General features: G+C 48.7%; 1 protein-coding gene across 1 annotated transcript in view; it reads right to left on the bottom strand.

Annotated features, from left to right (window-relative positions):
- LOC123344878 (butyrophilin subfamily 1 member A1-like) overlaps positions 1 to 23,691 on the bottom strand; it is a 62,619-nt gene extending 38,928 nt beyond the window's left edge. The window contains exons 1-8 of the mRNA XM_044981368.1: positions 23,592 to 23,691; positions 15,016 to 15,363; positions 13,572 to 13,853; positions 11,957 to 12,061; positions 10,478 to 10,498; positions 8,828 to 8,848; positions 6,055 to 6,081; positions 7 to 212 (exon numbers count right to left, since the gene is read on the bottom strand). Coding sequence (XP_044837303.1) covers positions 7 to 212; positions 6,055 to 6,081; positions 8,828 to 8,848; positions 10,478 to 10,498; positions 11,957 to 12,061; positions 13,572 to 13,853; positions 15,016 to 15,363; positions 23,592 to 23,691 — 1,110 coding nt within the window. The remainder of the gene's footprint in view (positions 1 to 6; positions 213 to 6,054; positions 6,082 to 8,827; positions 8,849 to 10,477; positions 10,499 to 11,956; positions 12,062 to 13,571; positions 13,854 to 15,015; positions 15,364 to 23,591) is intronic.
- Between the last annotated feature and the right edge of the window lie 589 nt (positions 23,692 to 24,280).

Genomic DNA, 24,280 nt, shown 5'->3' with positions numbered 1-24,280 from the left:
CCTCACAGCCCAGAATCGCCCACTCCCCACCTCCACCTCCCAGCAATGTCTCCCCGAGGTGAATCCCTCACAGCCCAGCACACAGGGATCAGAGTCAAATCTCTCAGGGTTGTTGGGCAGTTGCTGCCGCGTGTCTCCCCATCTCATACTTTTCCGATCCTCAGACAGGACGAGGTCGGGATGAGCCGTGTCTGGATCCAGAGTCACATTTGCTGGAGAGAGAGACAATCAGAGAGTTAGGGGTAGAGCTCGGCCCTGGGGGAGGTGGTGTCACTGACAGAATGTTCCCCAGCTGGGGAGTGACTCTGAATCTCCTTCCTGCAGGATTTACCCGGCTCTGAATGGGGAGCAGCTCTGAGATCTCAGCACAGTGCAGGGGAGAGTCACGCCCCTGGCAGAGCTGGGCCCTGCAGCAAAAGGGTCACTTGAGCCAGGTCTGGGACTCAGGCTCTTTCATGTCCTGCCGCACATCTCTCCAGGGAGGGGACTAGAGACCCACATGTCGGGAGGATGGGAAGGGGGCAACAGAGTGGTGAGAAAATGAGCTCCCTCCCCTCAGTGCTCACTGACCCGCCGTTGGGGGTCCCTGACGTTTCCCATCTTAAACCCCATATTCCCAGATAAGAAAGAGCATCGCTGGGAGAGGAGAACAGATGCCATCACATAGGCTGCACCCTCAGCCTATATGAGAGCAAGGGGAGTGTTGGGGGAGAAGGAGCGGGAGGGGAAGGAGGGAGAGCAAGCAGAGAAGTGAATGGAGACATGAAGGAAGGGAACCCAGAGGTGGAGAAAACCATATTGGATGAGGAGGAGATGGGGCAGGGGAGGCCCAGGGCAGCAGGACGTGAAAGTTTATAGAGAGTTTGCTGTGAGTGTGAAAACAGCAACTCACCTGCCTGTTCCCTCCAAGCAGCCACCATCACCAAACCTCCAGGCCCTTCCACCTGCCCCCACTCCTACAGCCTCCGTACCAGCCCCATTCAGCTGATGGCCTGCTGCTCTCCACACCCTCCTGTTCCTGCCAGGCACTGCCGGCCCTCCAGCCCCTTCCAAACGCTGCCCCATCCCTCAGCCTTCTGGGCCCTTCTCAATCCCGATGTGTCTCCCTCTTTGCACTCTCATGACTTTCCCCCTGGGCTCTCCCTGTGCTCTAGCACCAGGGTTCTCGTCACTGGGCGTATTTTATTACCTCACCTCCCCATTTTGTCACTTGAAATATCTTTGTTTCTCTCTCTCTCTCTAATCTCTGAATTTTAGCATTTACACGTCATTTCCTCGGTTTCCAAACTCTGAATTGTTAATCCTCAGTTACTGGGCATTTAACAGACCCAGAATTCAGTTTGCTCCTGTTCCACAGCCCGTGGCTCTGGCCCCCAGGGCCTTAGGCAGGGAGGGGGCTGTGAGCAGGAACAGCCCACACAATCCCCAAATACACGTGTGAGCATTTCTCTGTCAGCGGCTACAATTTTAACAGACTCTTTTTTCCTTAGCAGAATTTCTATCACTTTTATAATTATTAATAATAAGTTAGACTTTCCCTTCTGACACTCTGAAGTGACATTGCCAGCCTGCTACCAAAGACCTGGTCCGGCTGCCATTCATGTCGCTAGCTAATCTCCCCTGGAATTCAATGGGAGGCCTGAGGCATGGAGAGGAATTTTGAAAGGGATGGGAGCAGGACTGAACTGAGAATAATTCAGAAAAACAGAATTGAGGGATAGTTTCCCTCGCCCAACCCTGCAGTGCTGACCGGCCCGCGGCCCAGGCAGTGACGTAAAGGGCCTGGGACTCTGGCCACAGCCATGGTGGCCAGGGGCCCTGGGAACTTAATAATCTCCAGGCCCCAGGGCAGTTGCACCTTTTGCCTCTCCCCCTTCCCACTCGTTGGCAGCCCTGAGTGGGAGAAAAGGGTTTTCTTTTGACTCCTGTGAATATGATATTAAGGCCCGAGGACAGGTGGGGCATAGGAGAAGATTTGATATTTTCCCTTCCAAGTTGTTGACTGTAGCAGGTTTTTGTCCATGCAGACAGTCTGCTGGAGTCAGGGGTCGTCCTTCCTAATTAAAGATAGAGAATGAGCATGAACTTGTTGGCTTTGGGTACAATTTTCCAAATCCACGGAGTTCCTAGGCCCCATTTTCCAAAGGAGCCTGGGTGTTTAAGTCCAGTCTTCTCTCCCCACCACCAGGGGCGGCTCTAGGTTTTTGGCCGCCCCAAGCAGTCATGCCCGGGAGGCGCCCCCGAGCCGCGGGAGCAGCGGACCTCCCGCGGGCATGACTGCAGAGGGTCCACTGGTCGCGCGGCTCGGCTGGACCTCCCGCAGCTGCGGGCGGTTCGCAGGTCCGGCGGCTCCGGTTGAGCTGCCGCAGTCATGCCTGCGGGAGGTCCAGCCGAGCTGCGGGACCAGCGAACCGTCCGCAGTCATGCCTGCGGGAGGTCCACTGGAGCCGCCGGCCGAGCGTCCCCTCCGCAGTCATGCCTGCGGCAGGTCCGCTGCTCCCGGGGCTCCGGTGGACCTCCCGCAGGCATGACTGCGGCAGGTCCGCCGGCCCAGCCTGCCGCCCCCCCGGGAAAGGGCCGCCCCAGGCGGGTGCTTGCCCCGCTGGGCTCTGGAGCCGGCCCTGCCCACCACCAAACTCATGTCCGTGTTACCCTTCCCCAGTCTACTGACCCTGATCGACTTCTCAGGATTCTACCTCCTTCACTGACCAACCTGTCCCAGCCAGTCTGTGCCGTTCAGTTTAGGAGTTGGGTAGGTGGCTGGCGTAGATGTCTCTCTTAGTGCACTGATTCTTAGCACAAGCAAAAGATGAATAAAACTCTCTGGCAAGCATGGGGGGTGTAGTGCAAAAATGAGCAAATGCAAATAACGTGTGTCCATTTCTTGGGCTCACATTCCTCTGCTGTCTTGTTAATTTCCAAAGCCCGGTTCATCTTCCTGTCTGACGCTGACAAAGACCGGACTAACTCAACAGACACATGTTAACATATGCACAGACACCCATTGGTTCAGCCCGATGCTGTATCAGCCCCGTCACACACTGATTGCAAAGACCACAGGACAGAGCTGCACGAGGAGCTGGAAGAACTGAAATTATTCCCACCAGTTCCCAGTGTCTGTACCTGTTATTGCCTGTAAAGCTCCTTTCTCCACTCTCGCTACCCTCCTGTTGTGTTCTCTGGCAACATAGTGTGTCCCTGGGGCTGGACCATTAGCCAGTGTCCCGTGTGTGTGTTATGATACAATCTCCAATTACATGATCACACACTGTTTTTGCCTCAGGACCCCATTTTGCCTCATTCTTTCACTGCCCAGGATGGAGGCACAAGGGATGAGAATTAAGGGTGTACAGGAAGGCAGAAAACTGGCATTTCCCAACTACCAAGTGTTTGACAATTCAACCTAAATCATCTTCTGTTCAGGGGGTTTGTACAATATATTTGTATCATGTCCCCTCTCGCTCCTCTCTCTTAAAGGTAAAAATTCCCAGTTTTTTCAGTCTCTCCTCATGCTGATTCTCATTGCCTCTCTCTGAGCCCCCTTTTCTTCTTCGCTACCCTTTCTGAGATGGGGTGAGAAGTACCCAACACCGTGCTCCAGATAATGCAAACCACTGATTTACCTAATGGCTGTATAATATCTCCATGTTGTTCACCATCCTATTAATATGGATTCTCATATTTTGTTTGACCTTTTCCCCAGAGCTGCGCAGTGAGCAGAGGGTTTTGTCAAGCTGAACACAGTGAATTCCCAGTTGCATTACTGAGCTGCTGATGCACTTATTTTCAAACCCTGTAATGTGAACGAGTTCATTTTTTTCCCTGCATGGTACGTTCATTGATCAACAGTGAACTTCATATCCCACCATGTTTCCCTTTCACACAGCTTGGGCGGAAGGGGGCGGGGGGGGAAGGTCCCTCTGAACGGCCTCACAGTCTTCCCTGGACTTGACTAGCCAACCTCAGCTGTGGCCCCCTGGAAGAAGAATCATTCCCCACAGGGACCACTCCCGAAATCCCCTGGGCATCCCTGTATTCCTCTCCCACTCCCTAACCTTATCCCTCCCCATGCCTCTCCTCTCCTGCCCCATCTTCTCCAAGGAATTCCAGAGCCCACACTGGCTCTCTCTGGGCCCTTACTGGCTTCCCTGGCTTCTCATGCAGCTTGGATCCTGCCGTGAGTTTTGGGGGGTTGCAGTCAGTGTGTGATGGGGTCTCTGTTTCTCTGGGTGTCTATGTGTAGTGAATTGCTAACCCCTGCTGCCTGCCTTGTATCCAGGGCAGGCTTTAGGAAGTATGGGGCCCAATTCGAACATTTTTGACGGGGCTCCAGCAGGGATGACTAAAAACAAAAAACCACACACATGCAAAAAAAGCCTTTCATTTCTTAGCAACAAGTTCTGCCACAGTATGTATTTTTGTACCAATAGGGTTACTATACGTCCGTATTTTCCTCCCAGATGGCGATTTAAGAACCAAAAAGCCTGATGTGTCTGGGAAAATACGGATGTATGTTAACACTGCCTAAAGTTCTTTTTTAAAAAGTTGGGCCTGAACTAGAAATGAGCTCCGTTTCACATGTGTGGGTCCCCGCCACTCCCTGGGGGTGTGCTAGGGTGACCAGATGTCCCGATTTTATAGGGACAGTCCTGATTTGGGGGTCTTTTTCTTACATAGGATTCTATTACCCCCCCACCTCATCCCGATTTGCTGTCTGGTCACTCTAGGGTGGGCACATGTGTGGGTCCCAAATGCTCCCTGCCCCCCTCATTGAAGCAGGTGTGCAGGGTTACTGCCCTGGGAACTGCAGGGCACCAGTGGACATGGGGCTGGCTGGAGGCAGGCCAGGGGCTGGCTGGAAGTAGGATCTGGCTGCAGGCAGGGCAAGGGGTGCAGGACTGGCTGGAGACAGGGGGATGTGGGGTGGGCTGGCTGGTTGGCTTCAGGCAGGGCCGCAGGGGGGGTGCGGCAGGGGTTGGCTGGAGACAGGACAGGGGGTGTGGGGCTGGTGCGGACAGGGCAGGGGGAGCAGGGCTGGAGGCAGGGCAGGGGGTGTGGGGCTGCCTGGAGACAGGGGCTGGCTAGAGACGGACTGGTGCGGGCAGGGGGTGCAGGGCTGGCTGCAGACAGGGGCTGCTCCAGGCAGGGCAGGGGGTGCGGGGCTGGTGTGGGCAGGGGGTGCAGGTACAGGGGGTATAGCCCACCCTGTATGGTGAGTGCCCCCTCCTCCACCGCGGTAGCAGCAGCAGCCCGGGGGCTATTTAAAAGGCCTGGGGCTCCCCTGCTTCCACTGCCCCCGCCCTATAAATAGCCGAGGGAGCCCTGGGGAAGCGGTGTGGCTTCGGTGGTTATTTAAAGGACCAGGGTGGTAGAAGCAACGGGAGCCCTGAGTCCTTTATATAGCCCCCGGAGCCCCGCAGCCCTACGCCAGGGCTCCGCCAGTGGGGCTCTGGTGGCAATTTAAAGGGCCTGGGGCTCCAGCCCCTGCTGGGAGCCCCAGGCCCTTTAAATTGCCCCCTGGGGAAGCTGGGCCACCCCGGTACAGCGCACCGGCTCCTGCCCGTACGCCGAACTGGGGCTCGGGCACGGGGCCCTATTAGGGGCAGGGCCCGATTCAGGGGAATTGGTTGAATTGGCATAAAGCCGGCCCTGCATGTACCTGTGCCACGGTTAGAGTAGCAGCAGCAGCAGCAGCTGTCTGGGCACATGCAGCCCTGTTAGGGCTTCTGAAAATTGAAATGAGCAGCCTAGACATTAACCTGGCCTGGACCAGCCCTTTGTCCAAACCCGCCTCCCCCCGAGCCTCCAGCCCCATCAGGGACTCTAACAGCATCTCACTGAAAACCCTCTGAGCTTCCAGTGTGCACAAAAGAACTCCTGAGGCACCCAAAAATCACAACGTTGGCCACACAAACCTTTGAGTCTTTTCACCTTAGTACAGAGCTGTCCCTGCCCCAAAGAGCTAGTGTAAAACGTTAACTGTATGAGAAAAAGGGACGGGAAGTTTTAGGGCAGGGGAGCTTTGGATAGCGATGCAATAGGAGCAGTAGTTACCTGGGCAGACGATGTTTCTTCTCCAGTCTGAAACCAAACACAGAGAGAGGGATGAGAACTCAGCTGAGCAAATGCAGCAACATCAGGGCTCTGGGATGAAGAGCAGCCAGCTTACACTGAACCCAGGCAAGAGCAAAGTGATTCAGAAGCAGGGACACATTTTGAAGAACTAGATGAGAGGGATAGCTCAGTGGCTTGAGCATTGGCCTGCTAAACCCAGAGTTGTGAGCTCAGTCCTTGAGGGGGCCATTTAGGGATTTGAGAATTGGTCCTGCTTTGAGCAGGGGGTTGGACTAGATGATCTCCTGAGGGTCCCTTCCAACTCTAATAATCTATGATTCCTTTCATTCCATTGAATTTCTACAGCCCCCATTCACCAAAATGTGCAAAGACTCGGGTCCTACGTGATCCTTCACTAGGCCTAGCTGACCAGGTAGCATCAGTGTCTAAACATCCCAGCTCACTAGAAAACTCTGCATCTTCCTATGGGCAAGGGTCTGGCTACAGTGATCCCGGCCTCTGCCACCGCCAGGCTGGGTTACTGCAGATCACTGAATCCACAGCTGAGTGTGAAGGCTCCAGCTGGTACCTAACGCAGCTGTCGGCCTTCTCCAGGGCTTAGGCCACAGTGACACATCAGGCCCATGTTCCAGCCCCTTCACTGGCTCCCCGTCCCCTTCTGAGGCCAGTTTAAGGCCTTGGTTTTAATCTGCAAATCAATTACAGAATCCAGCCCCAGTGGAGGCTGTTTGTGAGCCGTCCAGGTAGGAGGCTACAGAGGCAGAGCATTGTATGGGGCACCCAGGTTGCAGGGTGGGGGGTGACACAGCCACCCCTTAGTCTGGATTGTACCCTGGGTATGTCACAGTGACACCCTAAATTAAAGCTCCCTGGCTAAGCAGGGGAGAGAGATGCCAAAACCCAGTGAAAATCAGAGCGGGTGGGGACAGGTGTCCCCTGCCTGATGCTATGAATTCCCCTTTGAGAGTCCTAGGTACCATTTGACCTTCCCCTCCCCTCTCCCGTGTTTAAAGCCAGAGCTGATGAGACCCCATGGAGAGCCCTTGTTTCAGTTCAGTGATGGCAAGAGGTGAAACCACTGATGAGCTGGTCTAGGGGCCAGGTCGTAGACCTAGTGCAGGGACAGGGCTGCAGTGAAAAACATGGAGATGCAGCAGCAGCCACGGCCTGCTGGAATCCCTGGGTAGGTCGTGGAACCTCAGAACGCACCATTGCAGAAGTGGCAGTGGGGGTCCAGCAGCAGCCATGAGAACAGCAGTGGAGCTGAGCGGTGGCAGAGGTAACAGCACCAGAAAAACCAGCAGAACCAGCGGCAGAGGCATCAGCCAGTGGTGGCAGAGACAGCAGCCTCAGTGAGCCAGTTCCAGAGGCAGCAGAGGCATCGCTCGATGTCCCTCACCCCTTTTCAGGGATGAGAGGCAGTGAGCAGCCAGTGGCAGAGATGCCGACTTCCCCTCCAGCCAGTGGGTGCTCAACCCCCTGCTGCACCCCAGGCCCCGCCCCCATTACACCCCCTCCCCGAAGCCCCTCCCCCACCTCTTGTCACCCCTGCTCCGCCCCCCATTCCACCCCCTTCCCCAAGTCCGTGTCCCACCTCATTCCACTGCCTTCCCGAAGTCCCCAGCCCCACCCTGCCTCTTCCCCACCTCCCCCCCGAAGCATGCCACAATTCAGTTCCTCCTCCTCCTTCCCAGAGCACCCTGAGTGCCATGAAACAGCTATGTTGTGGCTGGTGGGAGGGAGGGGGAAGGGTTGGTCAGCGAGGCTGCCAGTAGGAGAGATGCACTGGGGGGAGGGGGAGCTTGGCTGTGGGTGGGTGCAGAGCACCTGCTAATTTTTCCCCGTGGGTGCTCCGGGGCTGTCGGCACCTAGGGCCAGCGGTGACAGTGATAGCAGCAGCAGCAGCAAGCCAGTTGCAGTGGTGGAGGTAGCAGCGGACGCATTGCTCAATGCCCCCCCCCCCACACCTTTCAGGGATGGGAGGTGAAGCCATGTGAGGGCACCTCTGAACTCTGGGTCTTGGCTGATTAAGAACAACCAACTGTGAGTGGCCTGCAGTGCCAGGAGAGGGGAGTGGTTTTCACACAGGAAGGTGGGAAACTGAGGCAAAGGACATTGCCCAATGTACTGTAGGGTGGGGGGTTGCTCAGGGTTACATGCTTTGGAATCATGGCCGTGGTGTTTTCCCAAACCAATGCTGGGGTCCCTTTGCCTTGTAATAAAGTTTTTCTTTTGTTACACCCAGACTCAGGGCAGGTGAGTGGAAGTTTTGTCTCTTAACCTGTGTCTACACCAGCACTTTTGTCAGCAAAACTTTTGTCAGTCGTGGTGTGAAAAAAGCACATCCCTGACTTACATACGTTTCACTGACAAAAGCACCAGTGTGGACAGTGCTATGTTGGTGGGAGACACTCTCCCAGCGACGTAGCTACTGCCGCTCGTTGGGGGTGGTTGAATTATGCTGGTGGGAGGTCAGCACACAGCAGCTACACGGGAGACCCGATTGCAGGGCAGCTGCAGTGGTACAGTGGTGCCGCTATAAGCCTTAAAGAGACCCAAGAGTTATATTTTCCCAGATTATTGGGTGGGGTCTCAAGTGTTTTCTGGTTTGTGTTGCTAAGAGGAACCCTTGACATTGAACCCAGCCCATCTTGCTGCCAACTCCACCTGGCAGAAGGGCGAGAGATCGATAGATCCAGAGACAGTTTCAACACCACAGAAAAGGCTGCATTCGAGAAACAGAAACACTTACCAAGTTCTCGTTGAAGATCATCTAGGTAACAGAGAATCAGAAACAAACACACACTAATTAAGTGCTTCTCTTCTAGGAGGGAATCAACCTCCCATCATGAAGCTTGTCCCTCACAAATCCATTGATCCAGGCTATAGGCAGGGAAACTACTGAGGTCTGGGGAAAAGAGTCTCTTTCCAACCCACAGGCAGGGCACAGAGCACCTGCAAAGTCCCATAGGGCAGGGGTCCCCAACCTTTTCAGGACCAGGGACCGGTCAGGCCTGCGGAGGGAGCGCGTGCCTGCGGGAGGTCCACCGGCTCCGGTTGAGCTGCCGCAGGCATGACTGCGGACAGTTCGCTGGTCGCGCGGCTCAGCTGGACCACCCGCAGGCATGACTGCGGAGGGAGCGCTCGTCCCGCGGCTCGGGTAGACCTCCCACAGGCACGTCGGTTCGCGGCCCGGTTTGTAAGAGGCCGCGGTCCGGTACCGGGCCGCGGACCGGGGGTTGGGGACCCCTGCCATAGGGTATGGCTACACAGCAACTGAACACCCCCAATTGATCCATGTCAGCTAACTAGGCTCACAAGACATGGGCTGAAGTCTGTAAAATTGTGGTGTAGACATTTGGGCTCATTTTGTGTCTACACTAGAGTAAAGTATCAAAAAATCACTGATTATCTGCATGGACTTAGTTCTGAAAGTTTTGAATTCCCTAGGGAATTAGGGCCAGGTTTTTAAAGATATTTAGGTTCCTAACTCCCACTGATTTCAATTGGCATTAGGTGTCCAAATACCTTTAAAAAGCTGCCCTTAGAGCCCATTCCTGCTTCCTTGCATATTACATGTTCCCATTCACTTTGCTGGGAGCGTTCGATGTGCACGGAATGTAATATTGGGCCCTAAAATTATCAACATTGTTCTGTTAGTGATGTGACTTGTGCATTTAGTGTTGGATCCTACACGCGTTGAAATCCAAGGCACAGCTCTAATCGATGGTAGTGGTGCAGCATCAGGGCATTCATGTTTTTCTCATTTAAAAAATAAAACATGAGGAGACAAATTTGTACAAAGTTTTCCTTGTTGGAGAAAAGGGCACAAAACTTAATGATTTCTGTATCACCTTTCCTTAAAAAAAAAATCCCAGAAATAAATATAAATTATCATTAGGAACATTTTTCTCTTGGATATACGGTTGTCTAAGTTTTGTGAAAGTTGAACATTGTGTATAACTTTTTATATAACTGGGAGCGGGGTGGGGCAGGGAGTGGGGAATTTATCAGGCTTCATTTCATCCCAATTTCTTTTTAACATTAAATGAAAAAATAAACAACTCATCCTCAAATATAATTACACACAAGATCCACATTGGACCAAATTATTTACTTGTCAGATAAGGCAAGAGGACAGTTGAGGGCACAGAGTCCTCCTGGTCCCCCATGTCATGGTGCCTCCAACACCATGTGGATTTCACCCTCAGAGAAGATACATTTCAAAGAACATTTTCTTTCTGATTTCCTCTTACCCACATACTGATTAATTATCAATACGTTATCACTGATAATTCATGTGATTTTCAAATTGATCTCTCTCTAATAATAATCACCATAAATAATAAAACAGCAAACAACTTCATGGAAAAGGTTCTATGTGGAGAAAAATTGAACTTACTGATTTCTCCAAGATGTTTCCCTAAAGAAATGAAATAAAGAAACAGATGTAAATACAAGTTATTTAAGAATATTTTCCGTTAATGGAGATTTAAAGGCGTGTTTTCATGATATGAATGCCTGGCTCCAAAATACCAAACATTTCATTCATGTTTTACTAACCATGTGGCCACACTAGAGTTAAGTGTCCGACAGTAACTGACTATTTTCAAGGATTTACAATTCTGAAAGTTTTCAATTCCTTATGGAATTAAGGTCTGATTTTTCAAGGCATTTAGGAGCCTAACTCCCACTGATTTCAGTGACAGCTGACCATATACCTATTTAAAAATCTGGCCATTAGAGCCCAGTCCTGCTTCCTTGTATTATCTCTCACATTCCCATTGGCTTTGCTTGCAGCTCTGGGGGTGCAGACTGGAATTTCTGGCCCTCAAATTATCAGCATTATTTTTTAGCGATATGACTTGTGCATTCAGTGCTTAATCCTATACTCATTGAAGTCAATGGCAAAGCTCTAACTGATGTTAGTGATGCACTATCTGGGCTTTCATCTTTTTCTGGTTAAAAATCTCCTCCCAAAAAATTCATAAACAAAGAAATACCCTTATGAGGAGACAAATTTGTACAAAAGTTTTCCTTGTTGGAGGAAAGAGCACGACACTTACAGATTTCTATATCCCCTTCCATTAAAAATAAACAGAAATAAATATAAATTCTTATTAGGAGCATTTTTGCCTTGGTTATACAGTTGTCTGCATTTTGTGAAAGTTGCCCAGTGATTATACAATTCATGAGCCTTTGATGAGTTTCATATTCTCAACATCAGGAGAAAAAGTTTTCCCTTCTCTATCTCTGACTTATTGTTCCTCACCATTTTCAGAACTCAGGTTCAGGCTCAGAGCTCATGCCTCTTTTCTACTGTGTATATTTTTTAATATTACCTATTGGGGTGAAATTTGCCAGGCTTTGTCTCATTTCAATTTCTTTTTAACAGTAAATGAAATCACAGACAACTGCTCCCAAAATAAAATCACACACAGTCGTTATGGGGACTCAACTCTGTACAAAATATTTACTTATCATAGGAGGGAAAGAGACACTAACTAATTCCCAAAATCCATGGGGACTGAGGAGGGAATAACTGCACAGCTGGGTGGGAAGTGGTGAGAAAAGAGTGAGGAGCGGAGAAGGTTTTGGATCAGTCTTCCCTCCACCCCTTCCCCAAATGCTCCATTCAGCTTAACTGAGGCAGTTCTGGGGGAGAAATATTCTGTGCCTGTAAAGGGCTGGTGCAGATCACTGCCTCCTGGAGCAAATTGGAACCTTAGTAACATTTCCTTCCCTGTGCTGCTGAGGGGAGCACAGTGCAGGTTGGTGCTTCCCCTGCTTGGCGCAGTGTAAAATTTCATTCTTCTCTTTTTTCATTTATTAGAAGAAAATTCTTGTTAATTTCGCTAACATTTTCCCCCGTGACATTTACCTTTTATTTTAAATAGATAAACAGTGAGGCCAATGAAACCAAACAAAACCAGGAGAATCACACTCAGAGCCACCATCCATGGATTCACCCTAGGGAAAAAGAAATCTGAAAAATAAACCCCACAGGATTTGCATTAGTTTGGAAGTAGGGACAACACTAATTTTTCCTCTATTGCACGTAACTACGTAAATAGTCCCCAGCAGGACGTATGTGAGATAAGAGTGAAAACATGACCCCCTCTATGCTACACAAAAGACCAAAACCTGATTGTAAAAATTACTCCAACCAACACAGCTTTAGCACTGATTATCCTGTGAATGACCAGGCCTGGTTTGATTCATAGTATTCAGAGCTTCATTGAGTTCAGGGGCAAATTCTCTGCTCACAAAACCGCATTGACTTCAGTGGAGTTATGGCAATAAACAATTTGCTCCTCACTGTTCAGCAACATTCAGAAATTGCAAGAGTATTTTAGTGAGTCACTAATAATTTCCTCAATTATTTCAATGAATTATAATCGCAATTAATCCAAACATTAAGTGCCGAAAATTGATTCATCTTCTTTTGCCGTTCTTGTGTTTACAGCATTTAAATCATCTAGCCAGGGTGGGCAGTTCAAACATGCCTAAGGCCTTTTCCACACAGGATTTGTGCACTGGTTTAGTGAAACTGGTGTAACGCTCATGTAGTCATTGTTACACTGATTCCACAGCTGACCACATAACAGGACTTCCTCATTTTAACTAAACTGGTTGACAAAACTTTAAATTGTAAATCATCTGAATAGTGTCCTTTCTCCATTTAGTACAAATCAGTAAGGAACTGACTTAAGCTAAAAATACATAGGACACTCTGAAACTGAAATAAGCGCATTCAGACAAGGGGTTTCATCAATAACTCAGTAGATAATCAGTGCAGCTTTTGTATGTAAACAAAGGCAAAGTGAGTTATGAGCACAACTCCCACTGAATGTCAACGGAAACAAGCTCACATCATTTGGTGAGATTTCACTTATTGAAAAGGTAGCAAACAAACCATAGAGTAAAAATTCACAAAATCACTGTGGTGAAGTTAAGTTTTTAGGAACAAACTCTTTCAAGGTTTGGTGAATATTTCTTCTAAAGTATCAGAGGGGTAGCCGTGTTAGTCTGGTTCTGTAAAAGCAGCAAAGAATCCTGTGGCACCTTATAGACTAACAGATGTTTTGCAGCATGAGCTTTCGTGGGTGACGTTTTGCAGCATGAGCTTTCGGATGCACTTCGACCGACGAAGTGGGTATTCAACCACGAAAGCTCTTGCTGCAAAACGTCTGTTAGTCTATAAGGTGCCACAGGATTCTTTGCATTTCTTCTAAAAAATCACACTCTTTTTTTTAAGTAAGAGTTTCAGGAGTATCTGAGTTAAGATTAAATTTACATGAAACCCAAAACTCTAATAACTCTGAATCTTCAAAATTAAGGCAGATTGCCTGAGTTGTGACCTGTTAAGGTACCAGTTTCTGAACTTCTTTGTTTTTATGTAGTTGTAAAATATGCACAACAGATGCTTCAGTTCTTTGTTTTGTTTTGTTTCTGATGAAGGTAATTTAAGCGTGTGGGTTTAGCTGGTAACTGACCTGCTATATAAACTGTTGATTCCTTTTCTTGATTGAGAAAGGTGTTCCTGATCCAACAGGACAGGTTCTGGTTTGAATGTTCTTTTATAATAATAGAATTTTCTGTTTCAAACAGGCCACTATCCCCTAGGGATTTTGCTTCAGACAGAGATGGTAATTCTTGCCCACGGCGATCTCTCCATAGCACCTTGGGCTCTGGGTACCACCCAGCCGATTGACAAACCACTCGGATCCCTCCATCCTGGTGGCTCTCCACAGAGATGACAGGATTGGAGCCCAAAGCTAGAAGAAAATTACATACAGGTGTGATAAATCAATGGGGTAACTTAACAGCTAAAAGGATGAGTGAGAGATTGTGGATCCCTTACTCCCACTGGAGATCACTTGATCACGTAGAAGGGAGAAATGAACACTGGAATTTCTGAATTCCCAATACCCACGGACACAGGAAAGATGTGAATAAATATTGAGTGAAATTATTTTAAATAAGCAAGAGATATCATCCTCTCCACCCAAGAGCAATGGAGCACTGAACAAATTTGGAAATCTGGCCACTTCATTTAAATACCTAGTGGGATATGAATTTTTCAGAAAGCCAGTTTTTAGTATATTGGATAGACATTTTGTTTGTTCTATTTTTAAATAAATAAATAAATCTAACTAGCTCCATGGTTCCTGTATCAGAGCAGCAGGGGACAAACGCTCGGATTCATCTGCTAGCGGTAAATACATAATGTCTCCCTCCCGCACCACCATCTTTACGTGGCTTCAGCCAATCAGAAAGCTTCAACTGATTTTGACTGTACCCCAACTAACTACCAGTAGTGACCACATCAGAAGGCCTATAAACCTGACAGTGCCACCTTAGCCACGCATCAGAATGACTGCAGAGAAATTGGAAGACCACAGGCTGTCCACACTTGAAAGGCTGCAGCAGACACTACTTACACCAACAGAGGACTTTTCCTGGTGTCATAGGTAATACATGTCTCTCAGAGGCAGTAGCTGGGTTGACAGAAGAATTCTTCTGTTGACCCAGCCCTGCCTGCATGGGGACTTAGGTCAGCTTAGTTTTGTCAGTCATGGGGTCTATATTTTTCACACCCCTGAGAGACATAGTTAAGCTGACCTACTTTTCTTGTGTAAACCAGGCCCATATTTGTTTAGATGTCTTTTCCCTCCTTTCTCTCCCTCCTTTTGAAGTCAGCCAAAAACATCTTTTGGGCAAGAAAATCTCTTGACCATTCTGAAAATGTCTTTAATAAAACATTAAATGGGAAAGTTTTCAGCATATTTTCCAAAGTGTATGAACATGGTCGCGTGCTGAAATCTAGTCACACTGTGTTACTCTAAAATAATTCACAAGTTGCTAGTCACAGTTGTTGTAGTAGAAAAGAACAAAAACTGCAGCCCAACTAAGATAATACAGACAAGAGCAGCTGACCTGCTATCTTCAGTTCCAATGGGGCTTCTTCATAAAAAGAACCGTCTTGAACAAAACAGTTGTACTGTCCTTCATCTGAGCATCTGATATTAAGAATCTGCAAGGAAACATTCCCATCCATGATGCCAGGTTTCAAAAGCTCTGTCCTTCCACGATAGTCTGGCATCTGGTTCCCGTATTGATCCTTCCCATGCTGATACAGGTGCACAAACGAAAGGAAATCAGATCGGAACCATCTCACCTCCATGTTCTCAGCGCTCATCCTGGGGGACAGGTGACAGGGTAACACAGTGGCCTCACCCATCCTGGCAGTGACAGGGTGACCAGGACCAGTCACGCTGAACTGGGCTGTGAAATACACCAAAGCAAAAAGAGAAGCAGCTCAGAGGGTTCAATAGGTTTAAACTTTCCAAAAATTCAGCACAGGGCAGACTCCTGGCAATCAAATTTCCAGCCTGAACATTGAAAATTTGGCACAATAACAAACAACTGAAAGCGGGGGAGGGGAGAGTTTAATTTAAAAAAGTGACAGGCCAGCTCAGGTATAGGTGTCACTGATAACTCCCCTTATATTAATTTGACATGCCACAGAGCCATTTCAGTGCCCCGTGACCGGACAGGGTGACCTGAGTATATACACGGTATACCTGAGCTCTGTGATCTATTCCAGCCTTCACTATATTTTTGATGTGATCCTCAGCATTGGTTTTAATATGAGAAGGGTGAAAAGATGAAATCCTGACTCCACTGAAGTCAACAGAGATCACCTAGAATTTCACCCTAATGTTTCGGGACCCAGCTTCTTTGGAGACCACCACCTCTCACCTCGTCTGAGGACACAATTTTCATTGAGATCAGCTGAGGTTCTTGAGTTCTCCTCCTTTGCCCCCCTCCACCTGTGTCATAGGTCTCACCCCCACTCTGAACTTTAGGGTACAGATGTGGGGACCTGCATGGACACTTCTAAGCTTAATTACCAGCTTAGATCTGGTTTCGCTGCCACCATCCAGAATTTTTGAGTACCTGGATCACTCCCTTTCCCCCCAAAAACCTTCTGTCAAGGTTCCTTCCCCACTCTAAACTTTAGGGTACAGATGTGGGGGAGCTGCGTAAACATCTCTAAGCTTAACTACCAGCTTAGATCTGGTTTTGCTGCCACCATCCAGATTTCTCAGTGTCTGGCACTTGCTCCTGATATCCAGGCATCCCAATTCTTTCCAATGTGGCAGGCGTGTCGGGTAAAGGACACATCTGGTTTCCACCTTAGGGCTCTGAACCGCCGACGGGTATGCTCAGGTGTTAGCCCCATTCTGATTCTGGTCTTGTTTTGAAAAAGTTTATAATCGTTCATGTGTTCCTTAGGCATTTCAGCTGCCACCTCTGCTAAGGGTCCACTGAGCTGTGGCCTCAGCTCTATCATGTACTGGTCTGTAGAGATGCTGTACCCATGGCAGGCCCTTTCAAAATTTTCTAAGAAGGCCTCAGTATCATCACCTGCCTTGTAGGTGGGAATTTTCTGGGATGGAAAGCAGTACCTAGAGAAGGGTTGTTAGGCTTGGCTGGTAAATCCTGCTTAGCCCTTGCTAACTCCAGTGCCTGCTTCTGGGCCTCCCTCTGGATCTCCATAGCCCTCTGGTGGTCAGCCTCTTTGGCTTTCTCTTCTCTTTCTCTTTCTTTTTCTTTCTCCTTCATAGCTCTTTTGCGGGCAGCCTCATCTCTGGCCATCTGTCTGTCAGGTTCCTTTTGGCTCTCCTCAGCCTGGAGTTTAGCAAATTCTAGGCCCTGTTGCATAGCTTTTTTTTCTTTCCTTGACATTTTTCCCTGCTCTGCCTGAGCTATCTTTGAGAGGAAAAAAACCAGCTTGTAACTTTGTGAATGTAACTGGTCTCTTCAGAATGAGAAAGAAACAAGAAAAACTGGTTTGTCACTTGTCTTTTGCAAACTGTTAATTACCCTCCAGCTAAGCCCAGCTGGAAATCCTTTCTAACAAAGCCTTGTTAGAAAAACCATTATCTGTTTGCCTTCAGGGTATCTCTCCTTCACTGCTTCTCCAGCATCTCAAAGCAGGGAAAAAAAATCTGGCTAGGTGCATTTAAAATCCCACCTCTGCCACCATGTCATAGGTCTCAACCCCACTCTGAACTTTAGGGTACAGATGTGAGGACCTGCATGAACACTTCTAAGCTTAACTACCAGCATAGATCTGGTTTCGCTGCCACCATCCTGAACTGAGTACCTGGATCACTCCCTTTCCCCCCAAAAAACCTTCCCCTCCTTGGGTAGCCTTGAGAGACTCCTCCACCAATTCCCTGGTGGACACTGATCCAAATCCCTTGGATCTTAAAACAAGGAAAAATCAATCCGGTTCTTAAAAAGAAGGCTTTTAATTAAAAAAAAGAAAGGTAAAAGAAAAAAAAACCTCTGGGAGACAGCATACAGCTGACCTCACAAACAACAGATAGAAAACACAGGATGTTCCCCTGGGCAAAAATCTTAATACACACAAGAATACCCAATTTGATAATTCCCTTAATGGCACCAAGACAAGTTACAAAGAAAATAAACATAAACCTATTTATCCCTTTCTAAAACGTACTACTCTGATAAGAGGCTGGTTCCTTGATCTTTCTCACTCGGCTGAAACTGAAACTGACTAAACAAAGGAAAACTCCCTCCTTCCTTTTGAAACATCTTGTTCCCCCATTGGTTCCTCTGGTCAGGTGTCAGCTAGGCTAGGTGAACTTCTTAACCCTTTACAGGTAAAAGAGGCATTAACCCTTAACTGTCTGTTTATGACAACCTGTTTTTAGTGAGACAAGGTCACTGCCAGGACATTTTCAGTACAAGGGTCTTCAACTCTGGGACTCACTTGCCTTGGCCCCACTGACCCCAAATCACTTCAGCTTTAGGCCAGGTTGTCTTGGTGTTTGAGAAAGGACTGGGTCACAGAGGATGCAAGCATGTGAAGTAGGAGGCTCAGCATGACCCAAGGTACATAGGGCAGCCAAACAATGGAAATGCAAAGGTCAGGGAAGGCTGCAAAAAGGAGAGAAGATTCTCCCAAAACTGGTGGTTTACACTACAGTTAGATTCACCAACCAGTCACAAACTGTGCTCCTGATCCCCCACACTGGTTATCAAGAAATCACACAGCCCCACTTTACTGCATTCCAGTCTCTGGCTCCCAATCAGCGAATAGGTTCAGTACAGTGAGAAGTTACTTAAAAACTCTATTCACTTTACAATATGTTCTTTTAATTCTCCAAAGGACCAGACACATTACCAGATCAATACTAGTTTGAATCTTACCCAAAATACCATGCTGCCAACCAGTCCTTTAGTATCTAAATCTAAAGGTTTTATTAGAAAAGAAAAGGAACTAAAAAGAAGAGAGTTGCTAAATGGTCAAAGCAGTCAGATACGTTCATATATATACACATATATACAAAGAGAGAGACACTTCAGAATCGACATATCAGGTTCTTAGCAGAATTGGTGAATTTGCTAGCTTGCAAAGTCCCTCTGGAACACATCCAAAGCTTGGATGGGTCTATCAGTCCTTTGTTGAAAGCTTCAGTTTGTAGGGAAGTTACTCCAGAAGTAAGAAGCAGGACTGCAGACAAAATGGAGAAGATGCAGGTGTCTTTTTATATCCTTTGCCATGTGGCACGTACATCCTTTGTCCCAAACAAAACTCACAGCACATGGGCATGAAAAGGTACTTGGAGTCCCCTGTCCATCGGCATGTCCCCATAGGAGCTGACTCTGTGGGTGATCCAGGGCTGGAGCACCCACAGAAAAAAATTAGCACTCATTGGCAGCCAAACTCCCCGCCCCACAACACCTCCTCCTCTGCCTACCTCCCAGCGCCGCAGCCAACCAGCTGTAGCAAGCGCTGGGAGGGAGGAGTGGGAACGTGGCATGCTCAGGGGAGGAGGCAGGGAAGAGGCGGGTCTGGGGCGGGGATTTGGGGAAGGAGTTGGAATGGGAGGGAGGAAGCAGGGTTGGGGGGACTTTGGGGAGGGGTTGGAACGGGGGAGGGAGGGGGCGGGGAAGGGGTGGAGTCAGGGCGGGGGCAGGGGCAGGGGGGAGGGTCAAGCACCCACTGGCACCAGTAGAAGTCGGCACCTATGCACGTCCCTACATGTCCTGAAGAACAACAAGGAGTCCAGTGGCACCTTAAAGACTAAGATTTATTTTGGACATAAGCTTTCCCAAATAAATCTGTTAGTCTTTAAGGTGCAACTGGACTCCTCCTTGTTTTTGTGGCTACAGACTAACACGGCTACCCCCTGATACTTGTCTACATGTCCTGCTGACTCATAGCTCCTGGCTTCTCTCCAGGGGCGGCTCTAGACATTTCGCTGCCCCAAGCAGGGCGGCATGCCGCGGGAGGCGCTCTGCCAGTCGCTGGTCCCGCGGCTCCGGTGGATCTCCCACAGGCGTGTCTGCGGAGGGTGCGCTGGTCCCGTGCGGCCACCGAAGCTGCGCGGGACGAGCGGACCCTCCGCAGACACGCCTGCGGGAGGTCCACCAGAGCCGCCTGCCGCCCTCCCAGCGACCACCAGAGCGCCCCCCCGTGGCATGCCGCCCCAAGCACGCGCTTGGCGTGCTGGGGTCTGGAGCCGCCCCTGCTTCTTTCAATGGTTCATTCTACAGCAGGCTGGATAGTGCTGATGCCAGTCTGTCTGGGGGTATCACCCAAATGCACAGCACAAGTTTGACACACAATATACCGCATATATTTATATCTCACCATACAAAGATGATACAGACTATAAACAAGCTTATCATATTTAGCAAATCAAGCCTTTTCCACTGATACCTTACATAGAATCATAGATCTGGAAGGGACCTCGAGAGGTCATCAAGTCCAGCCCCCTGCACTCATGGCAGAACCAGCACCATCTAGATCATCCCTGACAGGAGTTTGTCTAACCAGCTCTTAAAAATCTCCAGTGATGGAGATTCCACAACCTCCCTAGGCAATTTATTCCAGTGCTTAACCACCCTTACAGTTAGGAATTTTTTCCTAATATCCAACCTAAACCTCCCTTGCTGCAATTTAAGCCCATTGCTTCTTGTCCTGTCCTCAGAGGTTACGAACAAAATTTTTTCTCCCTCCTCTGCCCAGGACACTGGACAAAGGACACAAAGGCTGGGGAAGGAGCTGGGGGGAGGCAGAGTGAGAGGCTGGAGGAAGTTTCAGTTTGGAGCTGGCTGGGAAATGGAGAGGGGTGCCCCAACGGGGCTGGGGCTTCCCAACAGGCAGGGCCGTCCTTAGGCATAGGCAGAATAGGCAGCCGCCTAGGGCACCACTCTGCCGGGAGCCAGGACAGACGGGAAGCAGTGGAGCATGTAAGAGCAGGCTGCTGGGTCCTAGAGAGAGCCGAATGCAGCACAGTCTGAGGGAGGGGATGGGCTGCTGGGGTCTCTGGGAAGGGGAGGGGGTAGGGGTTGGGGAAGGAGCTCACCTGTGAGTGTGACTCTTTCCCCCTGGCTGAAGTGAGGTGAGGCAGGCTCCGCGGCTCTGGAACCAGTATCCTTGTCCCCCATAACATCCATTCTTCTCCCCCCCTGCCCCATGGAGCACCCCCTCCTTTCTCCCTCCTCCCCAGGAGCATCCCTCTCTCTCTCCTCCCTCCCCTCCGTCAGGGCTGGGTTGGGTGAGGTGCTGGGGGGGTAGGTGGGGGAAGGAGGCTGGCTGCCTGCCTGCTGAGGAATGAAAGTGAAAGTAACTCACTTCCTTGGCTAGGATTGGAATGTCACACAGGGCTGGGCTGGGGTTAGCCAGATGTGTGAAAAATCAGGACAGGGGATTGGGGTAGGGTGAGCAGATATCCCTATTTTATAGGGCCAGTCCCAATTTTGGGGTCTTTTTCTTATATAGGCTCCTTTTACCCCCCACCCTCTGTCCTGATTTTTCACACTTGCTGTCTGGTCACTCTAGGTGGGGGTAATTGGTGCCTATATAAGACAAAGCCCCAAATATCGGGACTGGCCCTATAAAATCAGGACATCTGGATCTGGTCACCCTAGCTGGGGAGCGCCTCTCCCCTGGGCTGGCAGCTGCCAGCGATCCATCTCATCCGGGGGGAGCTGCACTGGGCAGGATTAGCTGCTGTGGCTCCATGGGTGACCTGTCCCTGAGATCAGATGCTGGGCTAACTTCACCATGGTCCGTAAGGCTTGTGGTGGTGCCCATTGGCGTGTGATTGGACCTGAGGGTTTGCTGCTGCTGTTGCCACTCTGCACCCCAAGAGGTGGATTTTGGGGTCTACTGCAGCTGTTGGACCAGCAGGCTGGGGGGTGAGCCAAGCATGAAAGCAGTACTGTGTTGCCATTTAGATTGTCATTTAACAACTTTGTTTGCCAAAAATTCTTGCTAACAATCCTGAATCCAATTTCAATATTTTTTTTTAAATTAATATCTTAGCCAAAACGAAAATTAAGTTGTTGACAATTATTAGTGACAGGTTTGGTTTGAGGCAGGGAGTGGGCCAGTTTTCATCAGAGAAACAAAAAATGTTGACTGACTTTCCTATAGCCTGTTACTCCTGATAAGAGCCCTCCAACAACTGTAATATGCTCATCTCCTTACTAGTGTATAAAGCAGGAGTCGGCAACCTACGGCACACGCGCCAAAGGTGGCAGGTGAGCTGATTTTTGATGGTACGCAGCGGCAGGCTGAGCGGCTCAGCCCATCACTGCTCTGGGGTTCCGGCTGCTGCCCTATTGCCAGCTGGGATACCAGCCGCCGGCCCCACTCAGCACCTGCTGCTGGCCTGGGGACCCCCAAGGAACCCCAGGCTGGCAGCAGGCTGAGCAGGCCGGCTGAACCACTCAACCTGCTGTCAGCCTGGGGTTCCATTCATTCAGCCGGCAGCGGGCTGGGGGGTTGAGTGGCTCAGTCTGCTGCCAGTCTGGGGTGCCGGCAGCACTCAGCCTACTGCTACTCTGGGGTTCTGGCTGCCGGCCCCTTGCCAATCAGGAGCCCAGCCGCCGGCCCCACTCTGCCTCCTGCCAGCCTGGGTGAGCAGAATCCCAGGCTGGTAGCAGGCTGAGGGGGGTTGGCGGCCGGGATCCTGGGTGGCAGGAGTTGGTAGTCAGAACCCCAGACCAGCAGCGGGCTGAGCAGGGCCTGGGATCCTTGTCTAGGGTTCCAGCCACCAGTCCCGCTCAGCCCGCTGCCGGTCTGGGGTTTCATTTACTCAGCTGGCAGTGGCCTGAGCAGGACCTCAGATAATAACAATATTTATATAATATAGACATAGAGAGAGACCTTCTACAAACATTAAAATGTATTACTGGCACGAGAAACCTTAAATTACAGTGAACTTGGCACACCACTTCTGAAAGGTTGCCGACCCCTGCTATAGACTGACCATATGTTGTACTAAGATTCTCCTGCTTTTTTTTTTTTTTTCCTGTGAGTCAGTATAGCTTTTGCCAGCCCAGAAGTTGGGCAGCCAATGTTTTACATTTTCACAATGTTTTCTCCAACTTTCATAAAGTAAATACATAGTTAATATGAGTTAAAAAGGCCAGGGACACTTCCTTGTGAAGAATCTGTATAGCAGATCATGCTAGAGCTGTGAAAATGTCAGTTTTTGATGGAACTTTAGAGACAGTGATTTATCATGTATTTTATCATGTGAATGTGCTGCTAGTGCCAATGTCTTTCCAAACAAAAATAAGGCACAATAGGACTTCTGTAATATTTCTGTGCTACCTTAATCTAGATGAGATGATTCTGTGCTGACTTCATTTTGGTCACTTTGTGCTTTACCTAGCAGTAAAACTAGGGTTATATTTTCCCACTGTTTGGAAACCCAGCTTATTAAACTGATTTTGCAGCCAAAAAAGCCAGAAAGATTGCTTTTAATTAAAAATAAATCTTTGTTTCAATACCTCTTCATATAAATTTCCAATAAAATTTTGACAAATTAAAAAAATTATATTATTTGCATCATTCTGTCAAATCAGAATTTTTTCTATAGGGCTACTTCTTTAGTGCTAGTGCATCAGCATTACAGTGTGCTTAATTAAGTTAAACTGGTTTTAATAACGTGAATGTGGCAAGTTTTCCAATACTGTATGCTTATATTTGTGTTGCTAAGAGCAGATTAGGCTCAGGGGCACCAGTTTAATAATCTCGCCTAGGGCACTATAAATCCTAAGGACGGCCCTGCCAACAGGGCTGTGGCCTCACTGGGGGCCCCAGAGGGACCTAACTAAAGGGGTTCCTGTTGTCTGTACCAGCAAGACCTGTTGTGGACTGTGTTCCTGTCATCTAAAGAAACCCTCTGTTTCACTGGCTGGTTGACTGAGAATTATGGTGAATCACAGGAAGCAGGGGATGCCGGGCCTAGTCTGTCCCCACACTCCGTGAAAACTGCCAATCTGAAATTTGTTGTAGGGTGGGTTTGGGTGTTTTTTTTGGGGGGGGGGGGGGTTCTTTGGGTTTGGTTTGGGTTTTTTTCAATTTTGTTCAAAGGAGTGGAATAGGCATGATTTATAAATCACCACCATGAAACAAATCCTACAAGCAGCAGCAGGACCAGTGGGATTCCTACCTGATTCCAGCTTGTGAATGTGATAAATAATGAAGAAAATGATGAAATCAGGCAGAGAGATGCTCACTGCAGAGCTAGGACAGAATGAAAGAAGCTTCATCTTCACTGTAACTTGATCTGGACAACAGGATAGGGAAGAGAAAAATACTTTACTAAAACATGTTTTGCATTCAAATCTGATTTGTTAGAAAAAGGAACAATTATCTGTAGCTAGTGAACTGATTGTTTCTGGTCACCATGTTCTTCAAGATTTTAGAGCTAGTAGATCTCATCCTCTCACACCTTGTTTTTAATGACAATTTCAGCATGAAAAACAAACTTTCCTGATTTTTCAACTCCCAACTGGTTTCTCAACTTTGAATGGACGAGTCATTGAATTCAGCTAGTTGGGTACCTTGAAATGAATAAAATATTTTCTCTGTACCTGCAGAAGAGGCTATTGCTGTCAAAAGCTGGGTGAGCCCTTCAATAAATTCTGCTTCCAGGTGCTTAGCCAGTGACTGCCACCACTTTATTGATCTGATTTTCTTTAAAACTTTTGAAGCAAACATATACTGCTTGAATGTTATATATATATATATATATATATATATATATGCCTTAGCAGCAGTTGTCATAATTTTAATCTGAATTACAAACCAGTATTTAATTTAAATTACAAAGTCCAAGTGAAAGAAAAGCCTCTGATT

The sequence above is a fragment of the Mauremys mutica genome, chromosome 12 (assembly GCF_020497125.1).
Source record: "Mauremys mutica isolate MM-2020 ecotype Southern chromosome 12, ASM2049712v1, whole genome shotgun sequence".
Lineage (NCBI taxonomy): Eukaryota > Metazoa > Chordata > Testudines > Geoemydidae > Mauremys > Mauremys mutica.
Note: the sequence above shows the minus strand (reverse complement) of the source record. Positions and strands in the feature narration are given on the sequence as shown.